The sequence below is a fragment of the Bos indicus x Bos taurus genome, chromosome 2, assembly GCF_003369695.1.
Source record: "Bos indicus x Bos taurus breed Angus x Brahman F1 hybrid chromosome 2, Bos_hybrid_MaternalHap_v2.0, whole genome shotgun sequence".
Classification (NCBI taxonomy): domain Eukaryota; kingdom Metazoa; phylum Chordata; class Mammalia; order Artiodactyla; family Bovidae; genus Bos; species Bos indicus x Bos taurus.
This window is the reverse complement of record NC_040077.1, coordinates 99484200-99510120: the sequence shown is the minus strand read 5'-3', so window position 1 is coordinate 99510120 and position 25921 is coordinate 99484200. Positions and strand designations below refer to the sequence as shown.

The 25921-nt window shown below is 36.2% G+C and overlaps 1 protein-coding gene across 6 annotated transcripts in view; it reads left to right on the top strand.

The window, feature by feature from the left end:
• ERBB4 (erb-b2 receptor tyrosine kinase 4) overlaps window positions 1–25921 on the top strand; it is a 1287830-nt gene that overhangs the window by 907465 nt on the left and 354444 nt on the right. For all 6 annotated transcript variants that reach the window (XM_027566608.1, XM_027566583.1, XM_027566617.1 and 3 more), the window contains exon 5: window positions 8618–8683. In XM_027566608.1, coding sequence (XP_027422409.1) covers window positions 8618–8683 — 66 coding nt within the window. The remainder of the gene's footprint in view (window positions 1–8617; window positions 8684–25921) is intronic.

The following is a 25921-nucleotide window of genomic DNA, read 5'->3' as shown; positions in this document are numbered from 1 at the left end:
GTGAGGATAAATAAACACATGACAGTGAAAACTGTCAGATAGGAATAAGGGAAATAGTAACATCTGATAAAAAGAGCAATTTCACATTACATTAATATCATTAAAACCTACTTATACATCATTTATTGGAATCATCTTGTGACTTTACTATCATAAGTGTGATTTATAATTATTTAAATTTGAAAATAAAGACTATATATTTTCTAGAACTCCAGGGGGAACAAAAATGCAAATTAATGGAAATATATTCACAAATCAGAGTAAACACTGAAAATGAGAGATTGCTAGATTTTCACATTGTTTAATTCTGTACGTTTAGTTACCAAGCAGCTGATCAGATCTAACTGTCACAAAATATGGCCATGATGTTAGTAGAGTTTGGAATTATATGCCAAAGTATTATACTTTTATCTATATGCTTTGTTGTCGTGGATACATTATCCTTGGAATCCTTGGAATCGCTTTTTAAAAACGGCTTTCTATACCTCATTGCAGACTATAAAATCAGCATTTTGCACAAGCTACTCACATGTCAGCATTAACTTTTAGGAATCATACCCTGACACCTTCTTCTACCTTGCAAGTCAAATCACATCTTTTCCAAGCTCAAAAACCTTGACCAACACCATAACACCTGTGCAGAATAAACATCAACCAAGACTTTCAAGATGCTTTATAAGCTCATACTTCAACAACTATTTCTATGCAAATTGCTCAAGGGACCATAAAGTATTCATTATGGCCCCAAAGAGTTGTGCACATCCATGTCTCTGTGTCGTTGTTTAGGTTAACCATTCAGCCTGGAGTTCCTCTCCCTCCTCCTCCTTTTCTGCTGGACAAACAAGACAGCCAAGCCCAACTGAAATGCCCACCCCCTATGGAGATACTTTTTTAAAATCTTTTTTTCTCTACATTATGCATACCCATGTTTTGGATTATCATATTTATTTGCCTATATTCCTGCCTATTTCCTGGTCCTTGAAAGCTCCTTGAGGGCAGAGCACTGACTCATTCGCCTTTTTATGGTCTGGTCAAGAAAAGGAACTGGTTTAGCATAGACTTTCAAAAATGTTTCACTTTCCTTTTTTGAAATATATGGTCATAAAAAAGATACTGTTCTCTCACTCTTTCTCCAGTAAATGTAGTGTTAAGAGGTCAAGAATGGCAGTTTTTAAAAGAAATGAAAGAAGAATCCAGAGATGTAACGGCATCACCTTTTAGCTAGGGGCAGTTTGGGGATATAATCTTTTATGGTTGCCAGTGGCTTTATATTTTGCAACTCTTCAACTGTTCCAGCATATTACTTGCATAAGGCAGTACAAAGGTACATATTAAATCCTGTCCCTGCTGTCAGGCAGTTTCACAAACAAGCAAAACTTCCAACATGAATTTATGATTCTTAAAATTATCAATGGACGTGAGTTTGTGTAAACTCCAGGAGTTGGTGATGGAGAGGGGGGAGGCCTGGAGTGCTGCAGTCCATGGGGTCACAAAGAGTCGGACATAACTGAGCGACTAAACGAACTGAACTGAAAATTATCAAAGTGGCTCAGGGACTCTAGCTGCTAAAAAAGAATACAAAAGCTACATTTTGAGTACCATCTGCTGGACAAGCATAAAAGATTAAATTTAGTCCTATTTGTTAACTTCTCAGTCACTTCAGTCGTGTCCTACTCTGCGACCCCATAGACTGTAGCCCACTAGGCTCATCTGTCCATAGGATTTCCCAGGCAAGAATACTGGAGTGGGCTGCCATTTCCTCCTCCAGGGCGTGAGCATGAGCATGATGAATAATGAACTGACAAAGAGAGGTGATTGCCTGTGAATTGGAATCACACATATATGCAATAATCAGCACTTATTTTTTAATTATTTCTTTTTTTTTAATGTTTTTATTTTTTTTTATTTTATTTTATTTTTAAACTTTACATAATTGTATTAGTTTTGCCAAATATCAAAATGAATCCACCACAGGTATACATGTGTTCCCCATCCTGAACCCTCCTCCCTCCCCATACCATCCCTCTGGGTCGTCCCAGTGCACTAGCCCCAAGCATCCAGTATCGTGCATTGAACCTGGACTGGCAACTCATTTCTTACATGATATTTTACATGTTTCAATGTCATTCTCCCAAATCTTCCCACCCTCTCCCTCTCCCACAGAGTCCATAAGACTGTTCTATACATCAGTGTCTCTTTTGCTGTCTCGTACACCGGGTTATTATTACCATCTTTCTAAATTCCATATATATGCGTTAGTATACTGTATTGGTGTTTTTCCTTCTGGCTTACTTCACTCTGTATAATAGGCTCCAGTTTCATCCACCTCATTAGAACTGATTCAAATGTATTCTTTTTAATGGCTGAGTAATACTCCATTGTGTATATGTACCACTTTCTTATCCATTCATCTGCTGATGGACATCTAGGTTGCTTCCATGTCCTGGCTATTATAAACAGTGCTGCGATGAACATTGGGGTACACGTGTCTCTTTCCCTTCTGGTTTCCTCAGTGTGTATGCCCAGCAGTGGGATTGCTGGATCGTAAGGCAGTTCTATTTCCAGTTTTTTAAGGAATCTCCACACTGTTCTCCATAGTGGCTGTACTAGTTTGCATTCCCACCAACAGTGTAAGAGGGTTCCCTTTTCTCCACACCCTCTCCAGCATTTATTATTTGTAGACTTTTGGATCGCAGCCATTCTGACTGGTGTGAAATGGTACCTCATAGTGGTTTTGATTTGCATTTCTCTGATAATGAGTGACGTTGAGCATCTTTTAATGTGTTTGTTAGCCATCTGTATGTCTTCTTTGGAGAAATGTCTATTTAGTTCTTTGGCCCATTTTTTGATTGGGTCGTTTATTTTTCTGGAAATACAGCTCCACCCACCAGAACACCGACACAAGCTTCCCTAACCAGGAAACCTTGACAAGCCACCTGTACAAACCCACACACAGTGAGGAAACGCCACAATAAAGAGAACTCCACAAACTGCCAGAATACAGAAAGGACACCCCAAACTCAGCAATTTAAACAAGATGAAGAGACAGAGGAATACTCAGCAGATAAAGGAACAGGATAAATGCCCACCAAACCAAACAAAAGAGGAAGAGATAGGGAATCTACCTGATAAAGAATTCCGAATAATGATAGTGAAATTGATCCAAAATCTTGAAACTAAAATGGAATCACAGATAAATAGCCTGGAGACAAGGATTGAGAAGATGCAAGAAAGGTTTAACAAGGACCTAGAAGAAATAAAAAAGAGTCAATATATAATGAATAATGCAATAAATGAAATTAAAAACACTCTGGAGGCAACAAATAGTAGAATAACAGAGGCAGAAGATAGGATTAGTGAATTAGAAGATAGAATGGTAGAAATAAAGGAATCAGAGAGGATAATTATTTCTTAAAGTGACAGAAATGTTTTTTAAAATTTTTGTTTTATAGTCAGAATGACAGGAAATAGAAATATTAATTTAAATAACTACACTATCACTAAAGTGAATAGAAACATCAGGTTCTTATTTTTAAGTAGTGGATTTTTCCAAATAGTTTTAAAAGAATTATTACAATAAATAGTGAAAAAAAAAATGATGTAGTTGATTGCAACATGGAGATAGGCAGATTTTGATAACATTGGCAAAGGCTCAGTGCTCCTAAATGTTTCACCCATTTACATAAGCTAGTGTCTAGTTTCTCTTTTTTCCTGTCCTCCTTTTAAAAACAAACTACTGGAGAAGTAGTTTATAAAACGACGTGAGACTAAAATGTTATTGACATATTCAGTTTCTTTTCCCCATCGAATCAGGCATCCTGTGGTACTGCTCATCTGAGCATAGACGACAGAAAGAAGGTTTGGAGTAAGACAATAAGCTATAGTTAAAGTATTAGCATTTCTGTTGGGACACAAACAATAAGAGGCCACGTTTATTCTCTCCACTGGAATGCTCTGGGCAGATCTCATTTTAGGTGTTACGTAGATAAATCATATATGAGGAACGTAGTGGACTTTGGAGCTACCAGGCTTTCCACTGGGAATGATCCACCACAACCTGGCTTTGTCTAACTCTTTCTTCCTGAGCTGGGGGGTGGGGAGTGGCTATTGAAAAAATCAGATATATTGACTTCTTTTTTTAAACACATAGAGGTTGAACATCAGGTATAACATAACCAAAACCTTTTCCCTTCATAATAATGCTGAATTAAGCCTGAATTTTCTTAGAATAGTAACCATGTCTGTTTCAGCTCAATTCCAATATTTCTCATAGCCCCTGATACACAGATACAGAAGGTATTCAAGAAATACTTAACGAATAGATGGATGAGAGGAAAATAGGAAAAAAAAGTTAGCAGAAATTTTTTCCCCAGTTCTGGATGAATAATTACTAAGGAGACATTTCTGGGCAGCAAAAATGTTGGGGAAAAAAAGCTAAAAACAGATTTTTAAAAAAATATTAGACATAATAGCCCCTAAAACTACCTGCATCATGTTGCAAATTTGTGTCTGACTCTTTGCAACACCATGGACTGTACCCTACCAGGCCTCTCTGTCCATGGGATTCTCCAGGGAAGCATATTTAAGTGGGTTGCCATTTCCTTTTCCAGGGGATCTTCCTGACCCAGAGCTCAAACCTGCGTCTCCTGCCTTGGCAGGAGGATTGTTTACCACTGAGCCACCTGGGATGCTCCCTAAAACTACATTACTCAGTTGCCTGCAAGAATCAAACCAAGTTAGCCCAAGTGCTGAATATCACACAGTTTTGAAAACCAAAAGCTGAACTGCTGAGTGCCTGAATGGATACCAAAAGGCTCAGAGATCTAGAAACAGTGAAATAAGGACAGAGCAGAAGGAGCAGCCATTGATTCAGGAGCAGCAGAGTCAATTCACGGTCTCCAGCACACTTATCATTATAGAACTTGAAATGTGTGGGCAAAGTGATCACCTTCATTTGGTTTCCAAAAGGGATGGAGGGAATCCAAGTCTGAGTAAAACCTTGGAAAAGAAGCATTGTTAGGTTCCTCTTTTAGGAGTGATTAATATATTTGTTTTTATGAGTGAAAAATGGAAACTACCAAATAAAATGTCTTAACAGCACATAGACATCATAGATAAATTATTAATATTTAAAACTTCTGTGTGTGTGCAGGCACTATATCACTTATGCCCAACCAAATGGGTCTTGCCATCACATTTTGATAAGAATCATAAACAAAATTTCTAGTAATACTTCTTTTATATTAAATATGAGAGTAGGCCTTGAAATGGTAAATTGAAACTGCAAGAATAAGATTAAAAAATATGTAATCCAATTAAAGGGGATCCATTGAATATTTTAACATGTCTAATGTTACTCAGCATATTTTAACAGCTACAGATAGTTGTTCATTCACAATAAATAAAGCTAAATATTTTATTAGAACCAAACACTATTAGAGAAGTCATAGATTAAAGGATAGATCATCCTCTGCTTCAGACAATTAACAGACTACTTAATGGGTCAATTTAAAGGATTTTAACAAATCTAAAGAAAGACATTAACATTTTAAACCACTTTCTCAAAAAAGTTTGTACTCAGAAAAAGTTTACAATGCTTTCCATTTTGTCTCACAGTCCTTTCTAATTTCCGCTGGTATAAATCAATTTAGATTTATTAGCTTTATACAAAAGAACTCCAGTCAGTTTTTAATAATAATTATCATTATCACTGATTAAAGTTATATTGTTCAGGCCAGATGGAGTTCTTTTCCTGTCAGCTAGAATGAGCTTGCATTATGTAGTTATAATGTGTTTGGATTTAAATAAACAGATGGCAGAGTGACGGGATATTTTATGCTGGTGATGTCAGTAGCAGCACTTCACAAACAGAATTGCTTTAAATAAACTCCATTGGGGCCAGGATCTTGATACTGTTAAGAGTGTGGCTGGGACTGAGCTTAAGTGTTATATTAATTTGAAAATAGTGCTATTCACCTGTGGAAGAGTAGACCAGTAGGTCTGAGGTTCAGCCTTTGAAAGGTATCTGCTGAATCTGTCCCTTTCCTGTGGCAGCGTTTAACATGCTAGGTCCATACAGTCTCACAAAGAGAGACAAGAACAAACAGACAAACAAAAATGCCCCAGTTGTAAGAACTTCCACATCCAAAAAGAAATAAAAATTAAAGGAAGAGTTAAAAACTGTGGGTCAAGGAAAGATGGAAACCTTTGATATAACCTTATTCCATAATTTTTACAATGTAGTTAGCTATGTTAAAATGAACATCTTGAATAGGGATATAGCCATTCACAATTTATATTAGGAAATTAACAATAAAGGTTTAATAGACAGTGTGTTATAGAAAGGAGAAGGCAATGGCACCCCACTCCAGTACTCTTGCCTGGAAAATCCCATGGACGGAGGAGCCTGGTAGGCTGCAGTCCATGGGGTCGCTAAGAGTTGGACACGACTGAGTGACTTCACTTTCACTTTTCACTGTCATGCATTGGAGAAGGAAATGGCAACCCACTCCAGTGTTCTTGCCTGGAGAATCCCAGGGACGGGGGAGCCTGGTGAGCTGCCGTCTATGGGGTCGCACAGAGTCGGACATGACTGAAGTGACTTAGCAGCAGCAGCAGCAGTGTTATAGAAAAGCTTTTATCTTTGATAAATTTTCATGTCCACTTTTCACTAAAGATAAGCCCATTCCATATCCTTGTACTCACAAAAGTTTGGAGTGAACCTATGAAATTCAACAGCAAACTTCAAGGAAAATCATTATACATGATTTCTTCTAGCTAATATTCTTTTGTTGTGATTGTAGGGAATTTCTCTGTGAGACAGCTTTTTTCACGGAGGCCAGTACCCATAGTAGCATCATCATTAAAAGGAAAATGAGGCCACAGGAAATAAAGGCTGATATTTGAGAAAGAAAGTAGTATCAATAAAAGTTTTAGAAGAGGATATTAGAAAAATAATTGAAATTAAACTTTCCAAAATAAACTAATTCTTTTCAATGCTTGAAATATTTATATAAAGGTGTTGGTTTGCAAATTGGCACCGGTACATAAAGGGCAAGGAGAGATGGAAGAAAGAGGCAGCCCACACCAGATTTGTAGGTGACAAGTTTCACAAGCTAGGGGACTTATGTATGAGACTTGTCTTGGGCAGCAGCAAGATAAGTAGATTTCAGCATCCGCCTGTCAGAGTCTTAAAAATTTGCATCAAGGTCTTAACTAAATTTGGTCACTTACTCAGTCCAGATGGTCTCAACAACACCTTTCTCTCTCAAGGCTATGTCCTTGAAACAGCTGCTCGCATGAGAATGGTCAGAGGGACATACATTTCAAGGACAGGGGAGCAGGTGAGAAGCTTCTGATCGCCCAGGTTCAGCTTACAGGTCAAGTCAGACACAACCTCTGAATGTCCTCCTCCACAGGGATATAGCTAATATCGTTTCATAACTATAAACGGAAAATAACCTTTAAAAATTGTGAATCGTTGTGACATACACCTGAAACTTATTAATACTGTACATTAATTATACCGCAAGAAAAAGTTTTAAAAAGACAAAGTGCAAACTGATGGTTACCAAAGGGGAAGGGGGAGGGATAAATTAGGAGTTTGGTATTAAAATATACACTGCTGCTGCTGCTGCTGCTGCTAAGTCACTTCAGTCGTGTCCGACTCTGTGCGACCCCATAGACAGCAGTCCACCAGGCTCCCCCATCCCTGGGATTCTCCAGGCAAGAACACTGGAGTGGGTTGCCATTTCCTTCTCCAATGCACATAAGTGAAAAGTGAAAGTGAAGTCGCTCAGTCGTGTCTGACTCTTCAAGACCCCATGGACTGCAGCCCACCAGGCTCCTCAGTCCATGGGATTTTCCAGGCAAAAGTAGTGGAGTGGGAAAATAAACACACTATATAAAAAACAGATAACAAGCCAGGACTTTCTGTATAGTGTAAAAGTGATACTCAAATCTTGTAAAAACCTGTGATGAAAGAGAATGTAAAATACATACAGACATATTTGTACAACTGAATCTCTTTTCTGTATACCTGAAACTAATACAACATTGTAAATCAGCTATATTTCAATAATTTTTTAAAGATATAAAAGACCTTTGACAAAAAGAGATACTCTAAATTATGTAAACAACCTTTTTTCTGAAGGTTTATCCTATGTTTGTAATATATTTTTGTTTTCATAGACTCCACTTTCTTTTAAACTATTGATTTAATCCTTAATGTCTGTTGATATTAGTGGGCTGTGAACTTTTGAATTTATATCAAATAGAATAGATCAGTAGAATAAAAATATTCAGTAGTGAAGTAAAGCTTATTTCATGTAAATATTTACTTCTGACTATACAGGAGCATTCACAAAGTCATGTATTTCCTTTTCTTGTAAAATGATGAGAGGATTTTGAATATCAAGAGATTGTATTTCTCTGCTTCATATGTATTTGACATTCAAATTTTGCTATTTAAGTGGGCATTTTATGAGCTATGTTTCAACTCTAGTATGACATAAAAATCCTCATAAAGAAGTAGGAATATTTCCTTTGAGATGTTAGCTCCTAGTCAGAGTGAAAGATTAAAGATTATAATACACACATGCTTTTTCCTATTCTACAGGTGGACGTTGCCATAAGTCCTGTACTGGCCGATGCTGGGGACCCACAGAGAATCATTGCCAGACTTGTAAGTGTTCAACACTGTTTAGAAAACATAGGCTTGAAATGGTCAAGTAATTTTAATAATTGAAGCTTTTCACGCTTCTGGTTATCAGAAACCTGAAAATGAGCTTTGCTTCTGTGTGGTAGACTAGTTTCTATATAAGTAACCTGCCTAATTTCATTGCTTTCAAGTGAAACATAATCATTTCTTGTATTTCTTTGTGGTTTCTGGATTAATGATACAGCACAGATGTGGTGATATTAACAATGACTTCAGAGTCTGTACATCAGAGGAAGTAGGAAATACAAATGTATACAAAATGATAATTAACTGAATTTCAGGTTAACTGACTATTTCAGTGCTTTTCCCAAATAGTAACCTGACTATCCATTCACTGGAGAAAGAAAAAATGAAAAGGATACTGTGTACGCGCTCTGTTCTTGGCACAGAGATAAAAACTGTGTGAATTATAAATATAGATTCACTGTTAAACACAATGTATCTTGCCCTTAGTGTGTATTATTTTTTGTATTAGTTAGTAAGATAAATATGAGGATGATATCTTAAATATTTTAAGATATTTAAAACAAAGTATACTGAACATAAAGACAAATATCTAATGTTTTAACATTCTTAAAGTTGTGATGCTTAAATCAGCACTGAACTTTTGCTAATCTTAAGGACAAATGTTTTCTTTTAAAAGAAAACACAAAATGCTCCATATAAATGGTAAAAAATTATTCTTCCTGCTATAATAACAACAGCTGAAATAATAAATGGAAAAGAGTATGGAGGCTATTTGAAATGTATTTCTTTTTTTAGCATAGAAAACACAGAAAATATTATTTAAAAATTTGAACATACAAATATTAGATATTGTGGAAATTTCTAATACTGTTGGATGAAAGTGTAGACTTAAGTTATTTAAGAAAAGCAATGTTTTATGGCAGCAATGTTTTGGCAAGAATTTTAAGCAGAATTCTAAAGTAATATTAGATTACTGTGTGAAATGCATTCACTGTGATAATGGACAAAATGTTTTAATGGCATCCTAAAAATACAGGAGAGCCTCACTCTACATGTCCCAAGCAAAGAACAATTATTCAGCAGACAATGTTAATAACACCAAAGGTTAAGAAGTCCTATAATAGATAATTAATCCAGGCTGGGCCAATCAGATTCTCTTTCTAGAGAATTTGAACTTGGGATCGACAGGTGCTGGTTACACCATGTCAGAAACTTAAAGAGAGATTAAACTTAGTTGAGATGTCTGTTTTGGAGCCATGTCTATTAATGAGAAGGAGAAATAACCAGTCCTCAGTGACACCTAAAAATAAATCAGCCATGCAGAGGCAAAGGATAATTGGAGAGAGAAAGATTTTGACCATTTTTGCTTCCTTGTTCTCTGGTCTTCCTGATGTCCAAATGTACTTCTTTCTTTGGGGACCTTAATAAATGCAATGTTCTAATACATTTGAACTAGTTTTGTTACTTGCCACCAAGTTGGGGTGGTAGGGAGTCTTTAGTAAGACAGTTATCAAGCCATAGCTCATGTTATCAAATCATTTAATTCACCTAATTTTCCAGTGTGGAAATTAAGCTCACTGTAATAATGTAAAATTGGCTTAATGGTCACTGTGCCTACTCCACAGAGACTATCAAATTTAAATTCAAGAAACATTTACTTATATCTGATACATGCAGACTCAAATTTTAGAATAGTATTCATTTGCATGGATTTTTATAGTTTATAAAATATTTCCATTTTAAAATTTATTTTCATAATATTTCTATTATTTAAAGAAGTCAATTATCATTAACCTCATTCCACAATCGGGGAAATGTAAACAGAGGAAATATTTAAGAGAGTTGATAAATTTACACAGGTAATACTTGAGATTTCAACCTAAATGTCCTGAACCTAAGTATAGCAGTTTAGGGGACAAGGACACTGGATTTATAGTCAGCCAGATAATAAAAATCTCAGTTGTTTCCACTTTCTAGCATGAGAAAGTGATTTAATTTTTCTAAACCTCAGTTACCATATCTATAAAATGGAGATATTAAACTTACCTCAGAGGGTTACTTCTTTGGAATCAAATTCAATGCAATAATAATGTGATTGATATGTTTAAATATTTTTGCTATATACTAAGGACCTAGTAAATAATAGATAATATTATGATAAACTAAAAGAGATACTGTTAGAAAACTTAATCCAACTTAAATCTGAGTGAATGCATGTCGGAGCAAAACTGCAGACCACTTCCTCCTTGTGAATGATACTGACATAGATGACTGGGGAATAAATAGCAAAAACACTGGAATGAAGAGAAGGCTGCTTGCCCTTATCACTCACTTCTGTTCTCTGTTTCCTCCTTTGAGTCACTTGAAAGATAAATTACATATCCATATTTATAGAGCCCAGCATCCTGAGGCAAAATGTATTTTGGAAGTCAAAGTTGTACTTATTGTAAGACCTGAAGTTTAGAAGTACAATCAGAAATTTTGAGAATAGACCTTATGAGAGATTCTATAGAGATATTAGACATCTGAGAGCTCATGGGTAGTAACATCCATGATGAACTTTTTTTTCCAAAAGAAATGTAAAATTTTCCTAGCTTCCTTTAGATTGCTAATAGCCCCTGTTAGTTAAAATATATTACTTACTCTTACACCTACTTCAGATATATTTATCTCTGAGCCCTGATTAAACTTTTTAAAAATCAGAAAACAGGCTGGGCAAGTTTTTGAAAATATCCTGCTTTTATTGACTGAGCATACAAAAATGAATTTTAGGATCTTTTAGACATCATCTTTATCATTTACAAATGATTTCTCCTTATGACTGAAACAAATTCACTTCAGTGAGGGTTTCTCTGGAGGTATTCAGTTTCATATTTGTTGAATATTTCCTTACTTTTATGAATAATTACTCTTTGAGATTTTGCATATATTAGGGAAGAAAGATAAAATATTTAAAAGCGCCACACCTTAGCCAAGGACACTGACCTCAAGAATCCATATTATTTGCCCCATTATATCAATGCTGACATCCTCCCACAGGGTTTCCTCTTAAAATAGCAGATATGCCAGGAATGATCCTCTGTGTCACTAAATGGTAAGAAGTCACAGTAAAGACAAGTAATTCAGGTCCCAAGTAAACAAGTCCATGATAATGAATGACTTGTTAGGATGAAGCAAAGAGTGGTGATCTGAGTGAAAACATCTCTGAACAGAGATATGGAAGAGCAAAAATGGTGATGACATCGATGATAAGTTTGAGGGAAGGTCTGTAGGATTCAGAAGTTTTAAAAAGAAGAAATGAGGAAGAGGTTTGAGGTTTTGTTTTTAATAGATTTTGTGAAGTGGGACGAGAGTGTTAATAAACAGACAGCTTAGTATTGTCGGGAAGCAAAACTTGCCACCCTAAAATGTGTCTCTTTGGTATGAGGATTAATTTAGGCTATTTTTAGGGCTTGGAAAACTGTGATCTTTCCCCTAACTTCCTAGAAAAGTGCAGATAAAGAAGCTATCCCATGAAGGGTACTGTGCCCACGGACAACTGTAGCATGAACTAGGTGTGTTTGATGAGGAGGCACTTCGCAGTCTGTTAAAATTCCTCTGAATCCCACTGCCTCTGTGTTCCAAACATTTGCTTTTCTATCTCCATCTCAATTGGCTTCATCCCCTTTGAAGTCCCAAATCACTTTTCCCAACATCCTGCTTTGTCTTTAGCTGAAAATTGTTTTTAAAGGGGGAGTTTTGGTCATTTTGACAAGACTCACTTTTATTGGATTTCTCCCATGCATACATATTATTAATCTTTTATTTGACTTTCTCCTGCTAAGCTGCCTTCTGTCAACATAATTTGTAAGCCAGCCAGAAGAATCTAGATGGGTAGAGGAAAATTTTTCTTCCCAGCACTTGGGACAACAGTTCACCATGCATACCTATAAAATTTTTAAATTTTTAGTAAAATTTAGTAACATGTTGCAGCTTCTTTTGTATCCTGCTTTGGTTGTTACAGTTAGCTTTGACTGCATATTGAATAATGCAAATGTGCCATTTTCCTGTATGACATTTGATAACCTTTATACTGTAAACTCTGAAGCCAGCAGCTATTTTAAAAATGTTTTTTGCTAAAATATTTTAAAAATTAAAATATTTTCTAATCAAATTCCTTAAAAAATGTAGAAAATCTAAAGAATTTTATAAATATTAAAGCAAATAAATTTTTCTGTAGAATCTAGTCAGGTGTTCCATTCTGTTTTACTCTGGAGTCTGATTTTCTAAAATAGCTTAAATTCATTATTTCAAGATCCTTTTTGATGTTAGAGTATCATGACTAACAGAAGTATTTCTCACATAGTTGTAAAAGGTCAAAATAGAACTTATGAAGGGCACTGTGGGCCTGCCTTGTACGTGGGGCTGTGACTCAAAAGTTGAAAGTGCTTTTAAGCTCAGTTAAATCGTGGCCGCATTGCTCCACAGCACAGCTTAAGTAAATTGATTCAGTGGATTAATGTACTCATGTCAGGGGAGACAAACTTATCTGCTGTGTGAAGTCTGAAGCTTATAGTAGTATTATTTAGTAGGCTTACTGGTAAGAATGACAACTCTCTCTGTTCATAAGAACTGAGTCCTAAGGTTTGCGATGGAAGGTTTAGGTGTGAAAGAGACTAAGCTTTAAGTAATAAATAATCATGATTAAAGGAACAAAGTTATCTCTGTCCCTGCAAGATATATGAATCACACTTATCTCATTTAAAATAGATACTGCATGTCTTTTTTTATCTTTAAGCTCAGTATCAGGCCAGCTTTCTCCAGCCTTCTATATCAGCCTGGGTGGTTATTTCATTTTATGCATTTCTTTTGTCATCTCAGTTAGGAGCTGTGCTGGGGACGATGAGCCAGGCATGGATCAAAATATTACAGTTTGATTCTCCCAACCTTACACATTTTGCATTAAAGCAGTTATAATTGTCTTTAACTGCAGGTTGTATAAGTCAAATTTTCTAAGCTGATTACCACTCAATATATTCTTCAGTTTCTAGTTGCTTTATAAGGGACACTTCTTGCTTAGAAACTAATTGAAAAATATAAGTGCACTTGACAATATGTTAAAACATTGTTGCCTCTTAAACCAAAATGTCACTCCAAAAAAAAAAAAAGAGGAAATGAATGCTTCAACTTGTTCATTAAATTGATTAATGAAAAACATTATTTTAACCAAAGGAAAACTTCTAGGGGAATTCCCCTTTTACTTCTACAGTATTCATCCTAGCTATGCTACGCTAAGTCACTTCAGTTGTGTCCAACTCTGTGCGACCCCATAGACGGCAGCCCACCAGGCTCCCCCATCCCTGGGATTCTCCAGGCAAGAACACTGGAGTGGGTTGCCATTTTCTTCTCCAATGCATGAAAGTGAAAAGTGAAAGTGAAGTTGCTCAGTTGTGTCCGACTCTTAGCGACCCCATGGACTTCAGCCTAACAGACTCCTCCATCCATGGGATTTTCCACTAGCTAGGTTATCTCAAAATCTTTTTTTTAATTAAAATAAAATAGCATTGAAATTAATACAAACAGTATCTTTGTTCTAGTGTAGATAATTATGAATGCAGCCTATTATGATATTGGCAAAATAAAAGATTATGCCAACCAACACTTTATGTTATTTATTGTTTCCATACAAACTTTATAGAACATGCTAGAAAAAATTAGAAATTATTTAGCATTTTTCTCATTATTATACTTGTGCACACAAAATTACTTTCAGTAGTTGCAATATATTAAAACTTTAATAATAGGAAGAAAACCTTGGTCTGGCTTATGGATTCTATTCAGTTCTAGGGTGAAATTTAGAAATAGCTAAATTTACTTTTATTCCTTTTAAAATATATGTGGAACTTCTTTGAAATAAATATTAAAATCTAAGAAAATATTATATATGTTTCTTCCTCAAAATTTAAGCAAGGAAATATAGCAACTCAAAACTAAATTGCATTTTTTTTCCATGAAATTTCCAATTTTCCTGTGGATAGTAAACCAAAATGGCAAATTATGAAAATAATGTACTAATTATACTCAAATACATGCATACAGTTTGTCTAAAGTGTAATTGTATTTACAATCTTTCTGGAACAAACCCTGTTTAAAAAGAAGGTGTAATGCAGTAAATAAATATCCAATTAGAGCAGAGAAAAGCATGTGGGAGCCAATGAAGAGAAAAGAAGCGCTGAGCCAGCAGGCTCAATCAATCAGGATAATAGCGAGCCTTTGTTGAGAGCCAACATCTTTAATTAAAACCCTTGTATTTTACTAATAACTTTGCATGTCCATAACCCTTCCTATTGATTTCAATTATTTCCTAATTTTTGGATTAGTAGTTTCTGGAGATATTGTAAAATTAAGGGAAGCACTACTAATATGCTGTTTATTTTGCTGTACATTGATAATATTAGTTGTAATTGGATGATCTTTCTCAAAGATTTAAAGAAAATGATGTTCATTTTAGTTATCTGAAATGCTTTTTATAATAAAATTTAAAGTGATTCAGGGAATATCATTTAAAGCCAAGCTAAAGGCTCAAGGGGTACAAAATGTGCCTGTTCTCTGGAAATGCTCTGGGTACAAAACAAAGCCAAGGAGTGTTTGAAAAGATTGAAAAGAACACCAAACTGGGGGCATCAGGAGATGAGAGATTTAGTCCTAGTTCTAAAGTAACTGAGATTCAAGGAATTCAGTTTCCTCAAGTTCCCTTATTGACCAAATAAAAGTTTGAACAAAGATGATTTTTATACATGCTTTTCTGCATAGTTATGATGTTTGCTCTATACAGTCAACAAAGACAAGATTGGGAGAGAGCTGACTGAAGCTCAGATCATGAACTCCTTATTGCCAAAATCGGACTGAAATTGAAGAAAGTAGGGAAAACTACTACACCATTCAGGTATGAACTAAATCAAATCCCTTATGATTATACAGTGGAAGTGACAAATAGATTCAAGGGATTAGGTCTGATAGAATGCCTGAAGAACTAGGGACGGGATTCATGACATTGTATAGGAGGCAGTGATCAAGACCATCTCCAAGAAAAAGAAATGAAAAAATAAAAATGCTTATCTTAGGAGGTCTTACAAATAGCTGAGAAAAGAAGAAAAGCTAAAGGCAAAGGAGAAAAGGAAGGGTATACCCATTTGGATGCAGTTATAGAGAATAGCAAGGAGAGATAAGAAAGCCTTCCTCAGTGATCAGTGCAAAGAAATGGAGGAAAACAATAGAATGGGAAAGACTAGAGATCTCTTCAAAAAACTTAGAGATACTAAGGGAACATTTATTGCAAATATGGGCACAATAAAGGACAGAAATGATATGGACCTAACAGGAGCAGAAGATATTAAGAAGAGGTGGCAAGAATACACAGAAGAACTATAGAAAAAAGATCTTCACAACCCAGATAATCATGATGGTGTGATCACTCACCTAGAGCCAGACATCCTAGAATGCGAAGTCAAGTGGGCTTTAGGATGCATCACTACAAAGAATGCTAGAGGAGGTGGTAGAGTTCCAGTTAAGCTATTTCAAATCCTAAAAGATGATCTTATAAAAATGCTGTACTCAATATGCCAGCAACTTTGGAAAACTCATCAGTGGCCACAGGACTGGAAAAGGTCAGTTTTCATTTGAATCCCAAAGAAGCGCAAGGCTGAAGAATGTTTAAACTACCACACAATTACACTCATCTCACATGCTAGCAGTGTAATGCTCAATATTCTCCAAGCCAGACTTCAACAGTATGTGAACTGTGAACTTCCACATGTTCAAGCTGGATTTAGAAAAGGCAGAGAAAGCAGAGATCAAATTGCCAACATTTTTTGGATGATCAAAAAAGCAAGAGAGTTCCAGAAAAACATCTACTTCTGCTTTACTGACTATGCCAAAGCCTTTGACTGTGTGGATCACCACAAACTGTGGAAAACTCGGAAAGAGATGGGAATACCAGACCATGTTACCTGCCTCCTGTGAATTCTGTATATAGGTCAAGAAGCAACAGTCAAGGCTGAACATGGAACAACAGACTGGTTCCAAATCAGGAAAGGAGTATGTCAAGGCTGTGTATTGTCATCCTACTTACTTTACTTACATGCAAAGTATATCATGTGAAATGCTAGGCTGGATGAAGTACAAGCTGGAATCAAGATTGCTGGGAGAAATATCAATAACATCAGATATGCAGATGACACCACCCTTATGACAGAAGATGAAGAAGAACTAAAGAGCCTCTTGATGAAAGTGAAAGCGGAGTGAAAAAGTTGGCTTAAAATTCAACATGCAGAAAACTAAGATCATGGCATCTGGTCCCATCACTTCATGACAAATAGATGGGGAAACAATGACAGACTTTATTTCTTTGGGTTCCAAAATCACTGCAGATGGTGGCTGAGGCCATGAAATTAAAAGACGCTTGCTCCTTGGAAGAAAAGCTATGACCAACCTAGACACCATATTAAAAAGCAGAGACATTACTTTGCCAACAAAGGTCTATCTAGTTAAAGCTATAGTTTTTCCAGTTGTCATGTGTGGATGTTAGAGTTGGACTATAAAGAAAGCTGAGTGCCGAAGAATTGATGCTTTTGAAATGAAGTGTTGGAGAAAACTCTTAGAGCCTCTTGTACTGCAAGGAGATTCATCCAGTCAATCCTGAATAAGTCAGTCTTGAATATTCATTGGAAGGTCTGATGCTAAAGCTGAAACTCTAATACTTTGGCCACCTGATGTGAAGAACTGACTCATTTGAAAAGACGCTGATGCTCAGAAAGATTGAAGGCAGGAGGAGAAGGGGACCATAGGGGATGAGACAGTTGGATGGCATCACCGACTCAATGGACATGAGTTTGAGTAAGCTCCAGGAACTGGTGATGGACAGGGAAGCCTGGCGTGCTGTAATCCATGGGGTCACAAAGTGTTGAACACAACTTAGTGACTGAACTCAACTGATGATATTTGCATGTGGGCAAAACAGTGATTAGCCATAGATATAGATGATACAGATTTACGCTCAGATATTTTGAGGAAATATTTTATGTTAGTTTTAGCCTATAGACAGTGATTTTGTATACTCAGAATGTTTGAGGCACTCACCTGGGCCACTACTACATGTGATGAGTCCCCACAGGTATTTTCTGGATCTGAGTCAACCTTGTGGTTGGACCAGCCCTTGTGGTTCTTATTATAATTGCAAGACATACCTCGGCAGTAACCATCAAGGAACTTTGAAAAAGCATATTTTATTATTCACAGGTCAAGGAGGTATGGCAGGCTCAATGGCTACATGGTGAGGTCACAGGTAGAGAGAAAGTATAGACCTGTGGCCCTGTCTTTGTTGGAGTTACAGCTGAGTACTTAGGACTTACAAGTTCACTCTTTACTGATCAATTTAAAATATAGCAGTAAGAATTTAGGTATGGAAACAGGAAAGTGAGGTCACTTAAAATGTCCCTTATCTGGGTTACCTGAAACATTTTTCCTAAGAGGAGAACTTCATGAGCAGGTGCAGTCTGGCTTCTTATCTAGGTGTTTACTAGCATCTGTGTCATATACCTGGAATATGTTTGTTTGAGATGAATGTCTTTGAAGTTGATGTCTTAGCAATCAAGGGCTTCCTGGTGGCTCAGATGGTAATGAATATGCCTGCAATGCGTGAGACCTGAGGTCAATACATGGGCAGAAAGATCCCCTGGAGAAGGGCATGGTAACCCACTCCATTATTATTGCCTGGAGAATTCCATGGACAGAGGAGCCTGTAGGACTACAGTCCATGGGGTCACAAAGAGTTGGACACAACTGAGCAACTAACAGCAATCAAAAGCTTGTATGCCTGCTAAATTGCTTCAACCGTGTCTGACTCTGACTTCAACCGTGTCTGACTCTGCAACCCCATGGACTGTAGCCCACCAGGCACCTCTGTCCATGGGATTCTCCAGGCAATAATACTGGAGTGGGTTGCCATGCCCTTCTCCAGGGGATCTTCCCAACTCAGAGACTGAACCCACCTCTCCTCTGTCTCCTGCATTGGCAGGCAGGTTCTTTACCACTAGCACCACCTGAGAACCCACAATCAAAAGTTTAATGTCAGGCATTTACACTACAGGAATGCAAACTGTGGGTTGGGTAGAAGCAGGTAACCTAGCAGTGAGATCAGAGAGAGTACTACACATTTGAAGGATTACTGAGAGGGCATTGAGAAGAAAAGTGAGAAATATCTGAAAATGTTATGATTAGAAGCATTTTGTGGGTTTACCCTGGCAGTTCAGTGGTTAAGAATCCACCTTGCAATGAAGGGGACATGGAATCAGTCCCTGGTCAGGGAACTAAGATCCCACATGCCATGGAACAACTAAGCCCATGCGCTAATACTAATGAGCCCATTGGCCGCAGCTAGAGAGTCTGTGCACCTCAATGAGAGTTCCCATGTGCCATAGCTAAGACCTGACACGGCCAAAAAAATAAATAAATATAATAATTTTATTATGATAGTAATAACAATTTATTCTGAATGCTTTGTAGCAAGTCTTGACAGTCATTAGAATAACTATCTTTAACTATACAAGAGAAGATTTCAAAATGATCTACATGTGACATGAGAGTGTCCTCTAATTAATAGAACACTCATTATAGTCACTGTTTGCTACTCTCATGATTAGGGAGTTGGGCAAGCCTGAAGAAAAATATCCTCCTTAGAGTTCTGCCTTGCATTAATATGAGATACATCGTCTATTTGTTGATTTAATTGGTTCAGCTGGAGGAAGAATTAAGTAAGTGGCACTGGGATGAGAAAGAAAAGAAGTGGATACTGGATACTTGTCAATTGTGCTTATGTCAAGTAACATTTTTACTTGTTATATTAGAATAAATGTGAATTCTCAAAATATCAGACATATTCCATTTCTCAAGCCAATAACAATTTTATTGATAATTTGACAATTTATAATAGTATCATGGATACTTCTTGCCATTAACATAGATATTTTCAAGAGAAATAGTAACTATACTAATTTATGGTGAAGTAATAAAAGATAGACCCAAGGTATCATTTCACATATCACTGATGATATTTACTTTGCAGTTGACCAAAGTCTTTTGCCTGTGAATGTTTTTCTTAATGGAGCAGTTACAGCATTATGACTATAAGAATAACTCAGGTTTTGCTCTGTTTTGAATATTTCTTGAACTCAGATAACTGTTACCCCAAAAGATTATTTTTCTTAACAATGAGGATGTTGCATGTATTGAAGATGTATTTAATTTAATTGACTAGGGGAAGGATGAAGATGAGAGACAGACTCTGACACAGGTAATTATGGATAATTTAAAATAAAAATCAAACCACAATATTTTGCCAACAGAAAATATTTTACCAAGTCTACTAACAGAAAATTTAAATAAATGGAGAGTTACCACATTCCAAGATGAGGGGACCCATAAAATGAGGGGACTCATAGGATGAAAAGGTCAGCTCTTCTAAAATTAAGCTTTAATTTTACCTTCGATCAATTCTCAATGTTTTACTTTTAATTGAACAAAAATAGTCTAAAATATTCCTGGAAAATATATTTAATAAATTACCCCACGCTTAAAAGGAAGAGCTATGTAGAAGAACTTTTTCCAAGTATTAAAATGTTATAAAGTAGTAAGTATGAAAACAGTATCGCATTAGTTCAGAATGGAATTAACTCAATGGAATGTAATAGAAAGTCCAGGTGCAATATAAAGTCTATACAGTAATTTGGTTTCTATAAAGTTAGCATTTTAATGGAAAATATAGAGATTATTCAATAAATGGTGTTGGATCAAGTGGTTCATTTTATGGGGGAAAAAATGAATAATAGGGGGTTTCCCCAGTGGCTCAGTGGTAAAGAATCTGTCTGCAATGCCGGAAACCCCAGTTCGAATCCTGTCATGGAAGATCCCCTGGCAACAGGAATGGCTACACACTCCAGGTTTCTGGCCTGTAGAATTCCATGGACTATATAGTCCATTGGGTCGCAAAGAGTCGGACACAACTGAGCGACTTTCACTTTTATGGAAAAAATAAAGTTAGATCTGTACCATAAAACAAAACATGAGATTAATTGTACATTAAAGTTTAAAGGCATCAAATAGACAATAGATTATAGATTGATTATAGACTAAAAGTATCAAAAGCATGAAATAACTCAAAGTACTAGAAAAATATAGGTAAAAGTTATGATGACTAGTTTTTAAACATGACATAAAGTTAGAAATTTTAAAAGAGGAAAGATTATTTTAAATACATTATAGTCTTTTTATTTTTGCATAAATTTTAATTCTCTTAAATTTTATTAAAATATTTTGTTTTGTTTTAACAAAATATTTTAATAAAATTTAAAAGAATTAAAATTAATGCAATAAATTTGTAAAAATGTTTTTCTTAAAACTAAGTATTTTCACAATTAGATTGTCAAAGTTAAAGAGGATGATAATTCCTTTATCATTAAGGATTAAAGATATCAGTAAGAATTAAAAATAGTATATGTAGACAGGCACAATCTCAATTACTGTCTTGAAAACTTTTGGTTGTGTATTTTGTGCTGTCTTAATTGTCCTACTACCATTGAGCTATAAATAGCAGGTTGACCTATAGACACCCCCAAAGTTGACACTGGTTATTGCTACAATAGCAATTGTACAGAGAGCAAATGGCTAACATCCACTGGATCATCGAAAAAGCATGAGAGTTCCGGAAAAACATCTACTTCTGCTTTATTGACTATGCCAAAGCCTTTGACTGTGTGGATCACAATAAACTGTGGAAAACTCGGAAAGAGATGGGAATACCATACTCTCTGACCTGCCTCTTGAGAAATCTGTATGCAGGTCAAGAAGCAACAGTTAGAACTCGTTGGAACAACAAACTATTTCCAAATCAGGAAAGCAGTACGTCAAGGCCGTATATTGTCACCCTGCTTATTTAACTTATATGCAGAGTGTATCATGTGAAATGCTGGGCTGGAAGAAGCACAAGCTGGAATCAAGATTGCTGGGCGATCACATGTAAAACAGATCGCCAGTCCAGGTTCAATGCATGAGAAAGGGTGCTCAGGGCTGGTGCACTGGGAAGACCCAGAGGGATGGGATGAGGAGGGAGGTCGGAGGGGGGTTCAGGATGGGGAGCATAGGTACACCCATGGCTGATTCATGTCAATGTATGGCAAAACCACTACAATATTATAAACTAATTAACCTCAAATTAAAATTAAAAAGTTAAAATTAAAATACTGTGATTAAAAAAAGACTGCTGGGAGAAATATCAATAACATCAGATATGCAGATAACACCACCTTTATGGCAGAAGGTGAAGAAGAACTAAAGAGCCTCTTGTTGAAAGTGAAAGAGGAGAGTGAAAAAGTTGGCTTAAAATTCAACATGCAGAAAACTAAGATCATGGCATCTGGTCCAATCACTTCATGGCAAATAGAAGGGGAAACAATGGAAACAATTACAGACTTTATTTTGGGGGGCTGCAAAATCACTGCAGATGGTGACTAAGGCCATGGAATTAAAAGACACTCCTTAGAAGAAAAGCTAGGACCAACCTATATAACATATTATAAAGCAGAGACATTATTTTGCCAACAAAGGTCCGTCTAGTCAAAGCTATGGTTTTTCTAGTTGTCATGTGTGGATGTGACAATAGGACTATAAAGAAAGCTGAGCATTGAAAAACTGATGCTTTTGAACTGTGATGTTGGAGAAGACTTCTTGAGAGTCCCTTGGACTACAAGGAGATCCAACCAGTCAATCCTAAAGGAAATCAGTCTTTATTATTTATTGGAAGGACTGATACTGTAGTTGAAACTCCAATACTATGGCCACCTGATGTGAAGAACTGACTCATTGGAAAAGACCCTGATCCTGGGAAAGATTGAGGTCAGGAGAATAAGGGGACGACAGAGGATGATATGGTTGGATGGCATCACCGACTCTATGGACGTGGGTTTGAGCATACTTTGGCAGTTGGTGATGGACCGAGAAGCCTGGAGTGCTGTAGTTCATGGGGTCTCAAAGAGTTGGACACAACTGAGCCACTGAACTGAACTGAATTGATTGCTACAATAAGAAAATATTCTTTTTAATTTTGCATATATATAGTGACATATTTCTCAAAAAACATGTATTGCTTGTGTAGAATTAAAAAAAAAGAGCAACAATAATTATATTCCTTTTATTATGACTTTTTTTGTAATTTTTGAGGATGTCCAAATTTTTTCCACATCATAGAGATGATAATTTTAAAGATATATCAATAATGCCTAACAGCTTTAAATAATATCTATAGATACATTTATTTCTTATAAAATATACATTATTTACATAAAATCTTTGCTTGAAGAGAATCTCACATATTGTTTTATATTGGCCCTCATCTGAAAACACCACCATGCAGGACAAATTCAGACTTAACTACCCTAAATTTTCAGTTATGATGGTGGTAAGTAACACAAACTATCTCTTCTTGGCCTTTTGGTTAGGATCAAGTGAAGTAACATAAACTTCTGGGAATCACCAGTCTCAATTGTGGAGGTAGAGCACTGTGGCAGGCACTGTTGCAGAATGGTTTTCCATAGCCTCTGGGATCATAAAACCTCAGAAGAAGAAAATTTCATCTCCAGTGACTTTACATTCCTGAATTCATTAGAAAGCCAATTTGCTGCACACATATAAAAGGAGCACTAAGATTAGTTTCCTAATTTTCTATTTTGACCTTTGTCTTTGCAATTCTATAATGCTCTCTGACAACTGGATGTAACTTGTTCAGTTCAGTCACTCAGTCATGTCCAACTCTTTGTGACCCCATGAAACACAGCACACCAGGCCTCCCTGTCCATCACCAACTCCTGGAGTCCACCCAAACCCATGTCCATTGAGTCGGTGATGCCATCCAACTGTCTCATCCTCTGTCATCCCCTTCTCCTCCTGCCCTCAATCTTTCCCAGCACCAGGGTCTTTTCAAATAAGTCAGCTCTTCACATCAGATAGCCAAAGTATTGGAGTTGCAGCTTCAAAATCAGTCCTTCCAATGAACACCCAGGACTGATCTCCTTTAAGATGGACTGGTTGGATCTGTTTGCAGTCCAAGGGACTCTCAAGAATCTTCTCCAACACCACATTCAAAAGCATCAATTCTTTGGTGCTCAGCTTTAGAGTGTAAAGTCACTTTCATGTACCCTGACCAATATTAATTTTTTATTGAATTAAAATAGATTAAAAGAAAATAAACCAGATTAGAATACAATAGACAGTACCAAAATGCTTTACCCATAATTAAGGTCAATATAATGCCTTAAAACTTTTCATCATGGATATGTGTACTGAGCCATGATGTAAAATGTTTGTACTGTAAATTGTGATAAAAAAAAGTTAGAAAAACACTGGAAAGAATATCATTTAACTTTTAAGCAAGCAAGATTATCCTTTAAAAAAGTAATCTCAAACATACATTCTGTGAGAATAAAAGCAATATTTTGAAAACATTTTTTTTTTATATGTTTGAAATGTGTTTCTGGTGTAACTATTTTAGATGGCTTTAAAAATCTATGCTATTACTAAGACATGGACTTGAAGTTGGACGCTATTTGAGATTCAGTTTTCTCCTCTGTAAGATCAGTAGTTAAAAGTCAGTCATATATAAGGGTTCCTAAAATGTTAAATGTAATCTTATTTCTATGGCTTTTGTCATAAGTTTAAACAGTATTTGAATAATATCTGAGTTTTTATTGCTCATCATTGGCAGTCATGTTGTTATGTAAAATGACTCTAGGACAAATTGTTTTTCTAGAGTTAAAGAAGATATGTATAGATAATTTTAGTTATTCACATTTTAAGTGCCAGATGTGAAGATAAAAGGTGAAAATAAATTGATTTGTGCCTCCAAAGTTTTGTATTCATAGTATAGATAGTCACAGAAGTATCCAGTTACAACATAATGGGGTTAGGGCTGTAATAGAAATCTGTATGCCATGAAATAAGATCACCAAGAACAAAGTTTGTTGGGGATGCAAAGTAAGGGGTTCTGGATAAAAGAGTCAATGAAAAATTAACAAAAGAGATTTCTATGGACTTGACCCTTGAAAATGTGTAAACATTAGATAGGCAGAAAAGGAGTTTAAAATATAGAAAAAAGATGAAAAGGAGGCACTTTAATAAATAGATACTTGAGTTCATAATGAGGCCTGGTAACCAGCCAATTTGGCTGTGAGAGAGAGAAGAGAAAAAATTTGAGATTGGATTCCAAGTTAGAGGTTGAATCAGTTAAATCAATGATGGCAGTAGTCACTGAGATCAAGAATATAGGCAGAGGTTTGTACTGCAGCTGGATTGAGGATGGAAATAAAAGCTTAGCCATGTCTTTTTTGAGTCATAGAGATTTCTTATTCATCCAAGTAGAAATGCCTAATAAATAATCAGTTACTGATTAGAAACTAAGGTGAGACGTTTAGGGATATTGTGAAAAATGGCTGGAGATAGATATTTGAGGTATATCAGAAAAATGTTTTAATCAACACTTTGATAAATGCTTGGCTCTCTGAGGGTCATGAAGAGCTTGAGGTACAAGGAGGATTATTCTTAAAATTTATTTTAAATATGAGTCTCAAATATTGGACATGAAAAACCGGCCAGTAAAAAATGAAGCTGATTATAGCTGAGAGAATAAAAATAATTTACAATGCAAAACTAAATTGTAAAAGTAAATTACAATGCAAAAGTGGTTCAGATGGTAAAAAAACAACAAAAAAAAATCTGCCTGAAATGCAGGAGACCTGGGTTAAATTCCTGAATGGGGAAGATTCCCTGGAGAAGGGAATGGCCACCCACTCCAATATTCTTGCCTGGAGAATTCCATGGGTCAGAGGAGCCTGGTGGGCTGCAGTCCAAAAAGTCGCAAAGAGTCGGACATGACTGAGTGACTGACATTCTCACTTTGGGCTTCCCAGGTGGCACTAGTGGTAAATAACTTGACTGCCAATGTAGGAGACTGTATGAGACACAGGTTTGATCCTTGGGCAGGAGAGATGCCCTGGAGAAGGGCATGGCAACCCACTCCAGTATTCTTGCCTGGAGATTCCCATGGACAGAGGAGCCCTGTGGGCTACAGTTCACTGGGTCACAAAGAATCAGACATGACTAAAGTGACAGCACAGAACAGCGTGATGCAAAAATTTGAGCTTGATCATTAAT